Source organism: Zootoca vivipara, chromosome 9 (genome assembly GCF_965207765.1).
Source record: "Zootoca vivipara chromosome 9, rZooViv2.hap1.1, whole genome shotgun sequence".
NCBI lineage: Eukaryota > Metazoa > Chordata > Lepidosauria > Squamata > Lacertidae > Zootoca > Zootoca vivipara.
In genome coordinates, this window is record NC_142592.1 from 54,502,871 (window position 1) to 54,515,157 (window position 12,287).

Here is a 12,287-nt window from a genome sequence, read left to right on the forward strand (position 1 = left end):
TTAGAGGATGGGGGAGAAATATCACAGTTCAGTTACAGAACAAAGATCAAATTAGTGGCAGTTTACAAAAAAATCCCTTCTGTGCATATTTTCATGCCCTAAGCTCTCTAGCATCACAATGTTAGGCTATTTGTGAAACACTTTCTAGCTCAGAGTACAGTCACAGCACTGTGTGAGTTGTGGAACAGACATAACTTTTGCTCCACATCTTAAATCACTATTATATTGGCAATATTATCTGGCCCTGGCTGAAGAGTTTGGACAAGTTTCAAACACCACCTGGATACGTTCCCTTCCACTTATTTCTCCCCTTTCCTTCTGTACTTACAGGTTATACAGATGACCTTTAGCTGTTGAAGTGCCCTCAACTGCACGGAACCTTTTGCAGAATATCCTTCAATCCTCCAGTGCAGAAGTGATAGGAAAACAACCCTTGCTGCCAAGTTATATGTGCTTATATGTTAAGTATACTTCTTTTACAAAATAATTAGGGCAGATATAACTCTGGAAATGGGATGCTTACATAGTTGGATGAGAAAGATAGTATTTAATTTTAAAAATAAAAATAATGGAAGTATTTTTAAGGGCTAGACAAGGATCGTGCACTGGAATGTTGCCCCAGGACACACTGAACCTCTAAAATCGTAGGCACAGGAGGTGGAAACATTCTGCTGGTGGTTAGTGATAACACAACCATGACCCAATAGGCACCTACACCCACTACAAAAATACATTCTGTAGAGCATTTGCATTGGCAGTGGAGGTAGCAGTGGCGGACCTTGGGCTCTTAAATTTCAATGGCACTCAGAGTGATGTTAAAATTCACACACACACGCTTCACATGCTGCATTCTATACCATGGTTGTGGCAACCCCAGCAGCTTGGCGCCCAGTGCAACCACACCAGTCACACTACCCTAAAACCGCCTCTGGAAGTGGTACACAGTGTTTCCCCCCCTAGAAAAATAGGTGATGGTACTCACCATAAAGTTCTTACAGTAAGTGTCACACTTTTTAACAACAAAAAGAGGTGCCAGTACTGCGTACCCTTGAGTACCCACTGAAGAGGGGGGAACACTGGTGGTACCTATGGGAACAAGTGGAATACAGCGGTACCTCATGTTGCGAATGGGATCCGTTCCAGCGGCCTGTTTGCAACATGAAAAGGCTGCAACATGAAGCGCCACATCTGTGCATGCGCATGACACAATGTGGTGCTTCTGCACATGCGCGCAGGTTACGGATGCACCGAACCCGGAAGTAACCCATTCCAGACATGTCCGTAACCTGAAAAGATGCAACTTGAAGCGGACGTATCATGAGGTATGACTGTATTATGAAGATGTCTGGATTCTTTAGAACAGCGATGAGCATTCACCCTAATTTGATAAGTGAATATTTTTGTGTATTCCCTTAGGCCTAATCATTGTTCATCCCACACTTTTCAATGCTTTCCCACTGTCACACTTTCCTAAAAACAGAAAGTCCAGGTTTTTTTGCATTAGGACAACAGAGTGCTTTTATTCATTCTAACTACACACTTAAATTTCAGGCTGATTGGAATCTCCTGCTATAATAGGCAGTCCCAAAGTCCCCTTGCCTACTTCTCCAGTGCTAAAGGCCCAGTCCAAATCCTTCCACCCAGGATTGCTTTTAAAACCTTTTTTAAAAGGTAACAGGAGATCTGATCATGGGCCTCCCAGGCCACATGCTCTTTGACCCTAAAAGGGATTGCTTATGTCTAACTGCAGAGGGGCAGGGCTTCATCAGTCGGCAACCTCAGACGGTCACATTTCTAGGAAAACCACTAAAAGAGAGCAAAGGGCTCTGTTGCACTAGAAAGCATGCATTAGTTGGCCATTTCTGCACATGCAAACAAATGTGCTTTCAAGGTAAAGATTTTGTAACCACTCAGAAACCACATTTAAAGTCACAGAAGCAGAAAAATAGAAGTCTCATTCTTTGGTCAGCAAACCAAACCCACTTTCTTGTCAGTGTCATGAAGGAAATGATATATATGTATGTATATGTATCTGTTCAGTGCTTTCATTTCTCTCTTACTCTCTCTTTCTATATATCTCTGCAGCTCTCTACATTCTGAATAAAGCCATGTGACCAGAGGCCATGTGCATATTCTGCATCTAAATTTAGCAGCAAGAAGAACTGGATTCTATGGCTTCTATAAATAATGCTAATTATGCTAAGCTGCCTGCAATTTGATTATTTTACATAGTCTATTGGTTAGCCATGAGGCATGGCAAAAAATATGCAAGACAGTCAAGACTGGGCCACAGCTATTGGAAAAACCCACAAGCCATCCTGACCTCTGAGGTTGACAGTGCAATCCTATGTAAAGCCTACTCAGAAGTAAGCCTGACTGAATTTTGAACACAGCACACACAAGCCCGCCCTGTTACACCCCACGTTACGACTTCATTCTGTCCTCTTCTGGGTCTAAAAGTATCTGTGCATCAGCGGTCATGCATCAATTGGACATGTGCAAACTAGTCACCACCTGTACAGTGGTACCTCGGGTTACAAACGCTTCAGGTTACAGACTCCGCTAACCCAGAAATAGTACCTCGGGTTAAGAACTTTGCTTCAGGGTGAGAACAGAAATTGTGCTCTGGCGGCGTGGCGGCAGAAGGAGCCCCTATTAGCTAAAGTGGTGTCTCAGGTTAAGAACAGGTTCAGGTTAAGAACAGACCTCTGGAACGAATTAAGCTCTTAACCCGAGGTACCACTGTACTCACTTTTAAGCTGACTTCACAGCATTAGGGACTAGAAACATGCAGAAATTTGTAGGATGCTGAATTCTGAGCCTACGGTAGTACCAATTCTGAACCTAGTACCAAACCTGCCTTTTCTTTGAAACAAGAGTGATGAACCTGAATCCCCTCCTGATATCACTCCAACTCCTATCAGTACCAGCCACCTTGCCCAGCAGCCAGGGATGATGACAGCTCCAAACCAATAGCATTTGGTACATAGCTGCCAAGTCTCCCATATTCCCCAGGAAATTCCCGTTTTTCCAGCTGTTCCTAGTTGAAAAAACTGATTTTTTTTTGTTTTTTCCCGGTTTATTCTGGTGCGGCGGCCATTTTGGAACTGGGCAGAGCATGTTCAGAAGCGACTTTTGATGCTGCTCTGCCCAGTTCCAAAATGGCTGCAGTGCGACTTCTGGCGCGGTGGCCATTTTGGAACTGGGCAAAGCAGCATCAAAAGTCACTTCTGAGCATGCTCCGCCCAGTTCCAAAATGGTGGCAGCGCTACTACCGGTCTGCTACTTCCACCCGGTCCCTTATTTCTCCGACAGCAACTTGGCAGGTATGATTTGGTAGTCCCCATGTTCCCCATTCCCACTTTAAATCATAATGCCAATTACAAGCTAATTACAAGGTGAATTACAAGTTAAGATTTCTGCTCTTGTGCATTACAAAATAGTGCACAAGTGTGTGGATTCACAGAGTACATGTGGTGGTGTCTCAGTTTCAGCTGAAACCGTACTTCAGAGAGTTAAGTGGAAGTTAACAAAGTGTCTTGCTACAGAAACTCTTCTTCCATGCTCAGGGTCAGCTCTAGACAACATGCATTACTGCTGAAGGCACAGCAGCAAATGACAACCACCCCCTCCACTAATCAAGGTGCACACAAGTTATTTTGGCACAAGGAAATAAATCCTGTATCAGCCTCTTTGCCATTCCCTGTCAGTAAAAATGCAACTAAACATTTGCTGCCTTTTCATAATCATCTGTCTGAAGCGGAAATCTCACTCTGCCTAATAGTAGAGCCAGCCCTGTTCATCATCTGCATATCCTGCTATCTCTTGACACACAAAGGAAGCTATTATCGTGGCTTGATTCTATGCAGTGTCTTGGCTCATATGTGTACAACGTTGGCAAAGAGTCACCACCATGTGGGGCAGTGGGGTCCAAGGAAAGATGAGCAAGTTTGATGGCACTTGTTCTGTTGGACCGATGCACAAAGATCTATCATCGCATTGCAGGATGAGTCAAAGGGTGTCCTTTGATAAATAACTAAAAACGAATGCACAAATTTCCAGCCAGAAATTACAATCATACCCATCTGGATTCTAGCACATAATACAATAGTTTCTAAACAGTTTGTGAAAACAGCTTTCAGCTGTTGTGCTCCTACAAACTAATTGTTAAGCTTTTATTCAATAGAAGGCAACGTTACTCACTTTGTGACCAGAAAAAGACGCTGCTTACTGATGAACAGGCTCACACACAACTACACAGGAAAATGAAAGCAACCACAAGATCAAACTAACAGGTGGAGTCTTAGCTCCAAGCAATATTTAACTCTACAATCACCAATTACTACACAAGTTGTTATTTCCTAGAAGGTACTTCCAGTATGTCAAAATAGGGTACTTAAATCATAAATGTACACTTCCTAGTTCCTGAAACTGATTAGTTCAATTTTCACATAAGAGACACAGTAAGTTAAAAGAAAAATGATGAACAGCAGGGCAGCACTGAGAATGTTGCCAAATGTATCATGGCTTTAAAAGGGTAAGTGAACTATAAAGACATTACTTACTTACTTACTTACTTACTTACTTACTTACTTACTTACTTACTTACTTACTTAGATAAATAAATAATAAATAAATAAATGCACAAACAAAAGCACTCCATTTGTTTCACACAAGCTAAAACAACAACAACAACCAAAACAGAACAATAAAGGGAAGGAACATCCAGGGTTGGTTTCATTGCTGCTTTGGCCATGGAGAGGAACAAATGCTTCCAATTAATGTCATTTCAAATTTCAGACAGACACTAGAGGTTTTGGTGTGATTGCATTTACGTCAGGTAACAGGCATCCATTGTAAACTTGATCAATAAATGTTGTTGTTGTTATTATTATTATTAGTAGTAGTAGTAGTAGTAGTAGTACAATGTATATTCAGCCTTTCTGCACCACTGAGCCTCTTGGGCTTGCCGATCAGAAGGTCAGTGGTTTTAATCCCCGCGATGGGGTGAGCTCCATTTGCTCTGTCCCAGCTTCAGCCAACCTAGCAGTTCGAAAGCACACTAGTGCAAGTAGATAAATAGGTATCGCTGCAGCAGGAAGGTAAACAGTGTTTCCATGCACTCTGGTTTCTGTCACAGTGTTTCGTTGCACCAGAAGCAGTTTAGTCCTGCTGGCCACATGACCCAGAAAGCTGTCCCTCAGCCTGAAACGAGATGAGCACTGCAACCCCATAGCTGCCTTTGACTGGACTTAACCATCTTTTATCTTTTTACCTTTACCTAGTAGTACAATTTATATTCAGCCTTTCTGCACTTTCACTCTTCCACAGGTGACTTGCAGCATGCAAATAACTTAAAAATGAAATCACATAAAAATTATGATATGGATTGGTGAACATACAATAAGGAGAAGTGGCAGCAGGCCAGGAAACTCTAGGGGTTGGCAGTAGACCCCTTGAAGGGGTGGTGGCCTTGGCAGGTGCCTGATAACACCAGCTCCTGATGCTGGCCCTGCTAAGTGCAAAAAGCAAAGGTGTTTCTCTGTCCTTAGTTGGGTTAAAGCAGGCACTCCTAAACACGGCCCTCCAGATGTTTTGGGACTACAATTCCCATCATCCCTGGCCACTGTTCCTGTTAGCTAGGGATGCTGGGAGTTGTAGTCCCAAAACATCTGGAGGGCCGAGTGTGGGGTGCCTGTGTTAAAGGGAGAGCTGAAAGGTGCTTACTTCAAGCTCTGCTTTCAGCAGGGGTTGGCTGCACTACTGAGTTCCATATGTCATCAAACATGAGTTCCATCATGTTTGATGTTAGGTATAGGGAAGGTGGGTGTAGTTTGAGTAAATGGCCATGCAGGCCAAATTGGAGCCCATGCTGGCCCAAATTAGAACTGTGGGTCAAGTGTTCCCCACTCCTGGGTTAAACAGAACAAATGGAAAGGCAGATCAGTTCATTCATTCATTCATTTTTGTTTTTACAAAGGCGTCTTTATATTTTTCCCACATTACATCAGAGCTGAGGGAATGACTGGCTTGACTGGCCTGTGGGCCAGATCTGGACTACCAGACTTCTCCATCCAGCTTGCCAGGCCTCTCCTGTTAAGCCACACCCATGCAAGTTCTCTGTCTGGCCTGCTCACTGTTTTTTTCTTTCCGAATACAGTACTGGGAAAAGTCCTTTCTCAGCACGCACTGATAGAAAGCTGGGAGTTGGTGATCCAGTAAGAGCAGTTTGCAGCATTTCCTCTCTGTACACTGAGAGACAGGGGCTTCTCAATGCACAGAGATGCAATTCAGTGAGAAAATAAGAGTGAGAAGGCGGAGGAGAAATAGAGGACAGGAAACAATCTTTATTAAGTGTGTGTGTCAAGTGTGTCTGTGCGCTAAGTGTGTGCGCGCCTCTGTTAAGTGTGTGTATTTGCTGAGCCCCACCCACTTTTAGTCCAGACCAACCCACACTTGGAATGCACCCCCCTCATAGCTTTCCACCCCAGTAATGCAGCCCTTAGACACCCCAAAAGAGCCTCTACCTCTGCATTACACAGACAAACATGCATGGGCAAGATTGCTAGCTACAATTTGCCTGAAAGAGTCACTTTTCTGTGTTTATTTGCAGGGAAATAAGCAATGGCTCTTTTCTTCGTTATCTCCCTTAGGGAGAGGTGGCAAGCCTCTAAATGCTGGCTTTTAAGTCATTGAAGGAGGTGGTTGAGACATTGGGGGTTAGCCTGGGCCTTCCTCCAGTTTCTACTTTTCAGCTCTGCTTCCTCACTAACATTTTCTGACTCACAGCTTCTCCCAACTCCAATTCAGGCTTCCTTGGAGGCAGCAATGCTTCACAATACCAATTGCTGTAAACCACAGGAGGGGAGAGTGCTCTTGTGCTCAAATCCCACAGGCATCTGGTTAGCCACTATGAGAACAGGGTGCTGGACTAGAGGGGGCATTGGTCTGATCCAGCAGGCTCTTTTTATATTCCTTTTTTTAAAAAAAAATATTTTTTATTAATTTTCCGATTAAAACCAATTATATCACATTCAATATTTCAAATTATACACATATATATATCAATCAAACCGAATGTTATGCCAAATCATCTAAAGAATTTTTTATTTGGGTTCCCATGCTTCAAGAAATTGGGAATTCCTCGCAACTGTCCACTGCCGTCTTTTTTCTAAAGTTCAAATCGTCCTCCAAGTTCATAATAATCCAGATCTTCCCCTTACAGTCACATAGATGTTTTCCACTTTCATCCGATTGTTTCCCAGCTGCTGAGATAAATATCAAACAAAGTTTCACAGATGTTCTTTCTCCTGTGTGAGTTAATCAGTCCAGCCTCCCCATAAATCTTCTTAATGGAGCTCCCTGTTGCGTCGAAGCAGCACGAAGCAGCGCCATCTTAAAAAGCTCAAATCACTTTCGTTTCCTCTCATAGCCATGAAGATTTACGATCATTATAGAATTTACAGCTTTTCCAGGCAGGAGACCCAAACATCAAAACCATAAACTCTTGGTAAATTAATGGATCTCCTTGCCCTATAGCTGAACTTAGCTTCAGGTCGCTGCTCCAATTTAAAGTGCGTCACAGCTCATAAATCCTCCGAACGCGTCCAGAACTCCTTCCGTCCGACTAGGGGGGGGGCTTTTCTCATCGGCAACTCTACATCTTTAAAAAATATGCTCGGTAACAACAGTTATAAAGTTCAACTCACACAGTCTTTTGCTTCTCTTTCACTCCAAACAAGCCAGGACATCGCGTCCGGGAAGGTACGAGGCAACAATATGAAGAAAAAAAAATAAAAACTCACTTCCCTTATCGCTCCGTCCCCATCAATCCTTCTTCCAGATGCTGTACAATCTTTGACTCCTCTCCCTCAGCAGCATAAATTTCTCAGCAGTAAACAGCGCTTCTTCCCCTCCTTCTGAAGTATGTCCATAGATTTAAGCCTAATTATCTTCTTTAACCATGGAAATCCCCACCATGCAGATTAGCGTCCGGGAGTCCTGGCCCTCGTAAGTGCTCAGCCCAAGCTCCCCCCACTCCAAAAACAGTCGGAGTGGGTCTGGGGGCATCGCGGGCCAGCGGCCCCTCTCCGTAACCCCCGGAGAGGGTAGGGGGTTGCCATTTACTCCCCTAGCAACCGCCAAATTCCTTACGAAGGTCAGAGAGATGGAAAACAGGTCCGCCATTCCTGCAGGCGGAAACCGGAACCTCTTTTTATATTCCTTCACATGAGGGCATTCAACAGGCTTCTGGGTCTGAGCTCTCTTTCATACCCCAAGGAGTACTGAGCTTCACCAATTTTTGGAACCATCCTTTATGCTTTACTTGAAAGCAACTGCCTATCCCAGGGGGTAGTGTCCAACAGAAGCCAGTCAGAGCTGCTTAAAGTCAAAGTGAATTAACTCAGATCTATTCAGGTCCAGCACCAGATTACAGGGGTTTCCCAGAATGGTCCCGTTGATGAGGTACAATTGTCCTCTTTGCAGTGGCAGTGCCCCTTATTACCTCTTCTCTGTCCCTGCCACCGTTACTTTAAAAAACAAACATCTTTATTGACATTGCAACAGTGGCAGCAGCAGCTGCTTCTCTGCCACCTCTTCCACATCTGGTCTCTGAGTAGGAATCAAAGAGGGGTCCTTCTACAGAGACAGGTATTTTCTGGGAGCCGACGAGGAGAATGCCTGAGCTGCTGCCCAAGTTTATTTTAAAGGCTTATTTTAAAAGTATTTGTAGTTGCGATGGTAAATCACACAGTGCAGGTGTTTTCCTGACCACCTTTGATTCAGTTCATGCTTTTCAAAACAATATGTGAACACAGCCATCTTCTAAAGCCACACTTCTCCACATTTGGCAATGCAATTTCCCAACCAAGTAATGTGGACAAAAATGCACACACACAAAATGTGCATATTAATGAAAACAACATACAAAAACATGTATATTAGAAGATAGTTGCATTGAAATATTGATGAATTTACATAATGACTTTTTAAAAATTGCAGACTATGTTAAAATATGGATAACTGAATTGGGAAAATGCAGAAGTGAGAGAAACTGAAACCGAGAGTCACCATCCCTAGTGCTACATCTCCCCTCATTTCTGGCACTAGAATGCTATAATACGAACAGTTTTAAGAATCCACAACAAATATTTTGAAAGCTCCCATCTTTTGGCACGTTAGCAAGTCAGAAATTTTAATACACTGCCAATTATAAGAGGTCACTGAAACAATGTTATCGGTATGCATGGCTAGAAAGACTAAGACAGGGAAATTAATAAAGGACTTCACAGGAAAAGGTGGGCTTTGAAGGAGGCAAGAGGGGTGAACATAAAAACCAGGCTGGATTAAATTAAAGGCTTATCTAGTCTAGCATCCTATTTCCCACAGTGACCAACAAAATGCCTTTGTAGATCGGGGTAACCAACACAGTTCCCTCCAGATGTAGACTACAACTCCAATAAAGGTAAAGGGACCCCTGACCGTTAAGTCCAGTTGCGGACGACTCTGGGGTTGCGGCGCTCATCTCGCTTTACTGGCCGAGAGAGCCACCGTTTGTCCGCAGACAGCTTCCGGGTCACTTTGCCAGCAAGACTAAGCCACTTTTGGTGAATCAGGAAAACGCTGTTTACCTTCCTGCTGCAGCGGTACCTATTTATCTACTTGCACTTGATGTGCTTTCAAACTGCTAGGTTGGCAGGAGCTGGGACTAGATGTTCTGATAGGGGCTTCAATGATTTGCCTGCTCTAGCTCCTTCAACCATTCCTCATAAGACTAAGGTTTCCAGACCCTTTGTCATCTTGGTTACTCTCCTCTGAACACGTTCTAGCTTGTCAACATCCTTCTTAAATTGTGGTGCCCAGAATTGGACACAGTATTCCAGGTGTGGTCAAACGAAGGCAGAATAGAATGGTACTATTACTTCCCTTGAACTTGTAATAAACAAAATCTGCCCTCATGGACACTAGACTTCCGTTGATGCAGCCTAGAAGAGCATTAGCTCTTTTTGCTGCTGCGTCACATAGTTGACTCATGTTCAACTTGCGGTCCACCAAGACCACTAGAGATCCTTTTCACATGTACTGCTAGTAAGCCAGGTGTCCCCCATCCTATATTTGTGCGTCTCGTTCTTCCTGCTTAAGTGCAGTACTTTACATTTCTATCTATTGAAATTCATTTTGTTATCTTGGGCCCAGCTCGCCAATCTGTTAAAGTCATGTTGAAATCTGATTCTGTCTTCTGCAGCCTTAGCTACCCTTCCCAGTTTGGAATCATCTGCAAATTTGATGTGCACCCCTCAATCCCTTCATCCAAATTGTTTACAAAGATTTTGAACAACGGGCCCTGAAAAACTGGCCACATTTTTCCAGGATGATGAGGAACCATTAATGAGTACTGTTTGGGTTTGGTCAGATTAATTTATCCCTGTCTCTTTTTACATTAAGTTACATTAAAACAAAATATTATTTCCTTGTGCTGCCTTAGTGTCCTTTCTCCTTCTGGGATTGCCTTAACAAGGAAGTGTGGGTTATAACTAAGGTAAATAAATAAACAAGATATAAAATATCTCAACATCTGTTAAGTCTTGCTGTGTGGTCAACTTTAAACTTTAAGAACTCTTAAAACTCAACTCTCCTTCTTTGCTTTGGTGGGTTGTTTTTTTTAAATAAAATGCAATCCATCTGCAATAAGCAGCCCTTTCAAGAGACACCCGAGTTCTAGGAAGCGCCTCTCCTCAGCAAACAAACTCTGAGGAACAGAAAAAGAGGAGCCTGAGAGGGCTGGATCAAGAGGTTTTGTTTCTCTAGGAACCCCAGGTAGGAATTTGGGTCCAGGGCTGTCTCGCTTCGGTGTTGCAGTGTTTATTTCTTTTTCCCCTCATGCCTCGGGTTGGGAACGTTTTCTAATCAAGCACAGAAGGGCTCTGTGAGGAAGGACAGAGAGAGATGGAATAACTTTTCCCAGCTTGTCAAAAAGGCACGCTTGCCTCTCTCAAGAAAAGCTCTTTCTAAGCAGCTCCCCTTGTCTGGGACTCTCCTCCCTATCGGAAAAGCTTATCAGTCCTTTGATGGGCCCTGTTGGAATCCGGCTCCTGTGAACAGCCCAGAAAGTGACAGAGAGCATGAAGGAGGTGAGAGGAGATATATCCAGAAAAAGACTTCAAAGAAAGGCAGAGGGCGAAATAAAAAAGAGACAAAGAAGTGACTGACAAGCATTAGGCCTCACTCACCAGCCCCCAACCCCTCCTTGATATGCCCAAAATGGACTCACATGAAGGTTGATCATTTCTCCTTCCGATCCCATCTTTTCCTCCCTTTTTTTATTCCCAGGTTTTCTTTTCAATCCTCTCAGCCTGGACAAGAGACCAAGTCTCTGCAGCTTTCTGGAGTCTCCCAGTGCCTTTGCTGGGTGGGAGGGAAAGCACAGCTGCTGGAACAGACCTGCTATTCATCTACATGATGTGGGACTCTGGCCTGGGCTTCAGCTTTTGAGGGCAGGGAGAGGAGGAGAGGAGAAGGGGTGGTGGTGGTGGAAAAAGTGGGCACACGGATCCTTTATTGTCTCTTAAGATGCTGAATGGCCCTCCTGTCATCATAGCCATGACTACATGTCTCCTTAGCTTCTGGGTCCAGCTGAGCCCTGTGAGGTCACTTGGGCTGCAATGCCGTTGTGCACACAACGTACCAAGAGGCTCAAGGCACAGACCATGCCAGTTTTCGGCACACATCCTAAATGCCACCGGCTGTTACAGACCCCTTGTGTGCAGATGGCTTTTATCACGTATGACTGTTGACACAGTTACTGAGACTCTGTCACGCTCCTTGTTGACTAAGGGGGGGGGAGTCACATGTAGCTTATGAAGCCCTTTCCAGTCCATATGATTATACTTTGGGGCTATTTGCAACACACCCAAATTTGGTTTGGGAATTTGTAATTAGAGTCCCCAGGTGCCAAGCTGAGTGTCATAGCCAAGAACGCAGCTCTGCTAAAGTCTCTCTTTAAAAAACACTTCCACCACCTGCAGTAGGAAGCAGGGATTTAGGTGGTAATAAGAGTAGCAGGCCAAGAGGCTCAACAGCGGAGTGTTTGAAGCTTGGAGCTGCTGCTCATTGGAAAAGCACCTGCGGTGCATGCAGAGGGTCCTGGGTTTGCTCTCCAGCAGCTCCAGGTAAGTCTTGGGAAGATCTGTCTGAAACCCTGGAAGGGCAGCAGTGGCAATACAGAGCTAAATTGAACCTCTGGTCTGACTCAATATAAGACAGCTTCCCGTGTTCCTAAGGATGCT

The 12,287-nt window shown here is 44.0% G+C and overlaps 1 protein-coding gene across 4 annotated transcripts in view; it reads right to left on the minus strand.

The window, feature by feature from the left end:
* NINJ2 (ninjurin 2) overlaps window positions 1-11,462 on the minus strand; it is a 49,182-nt gene extending 37,720 nt beyond the window's left edge. For 2 of the 4 annotated variants that reach the window (XR_015945908.1, XM_060279973.2), the window contains exon 1: window positions 11,273-11,462. Coding sequence is in view for 3 of the 4 variants with exons in the window: in XM_060279973.2 (XP_060135956.1) it covers window positions 11,273-11,305 (33 nt within the window). In the remaining variant the exon portion in view is untranslated. The remainder of the gene's footprint in view (window positions 1-11,272) is intronic. The other 2 variants (XM_035127008.3, XM_035127007.3) reach the window with 2 other exon arrangements.
* Between the last annotated feature and the right edge of the window lie 825 nt (window positions 11,463-12,287).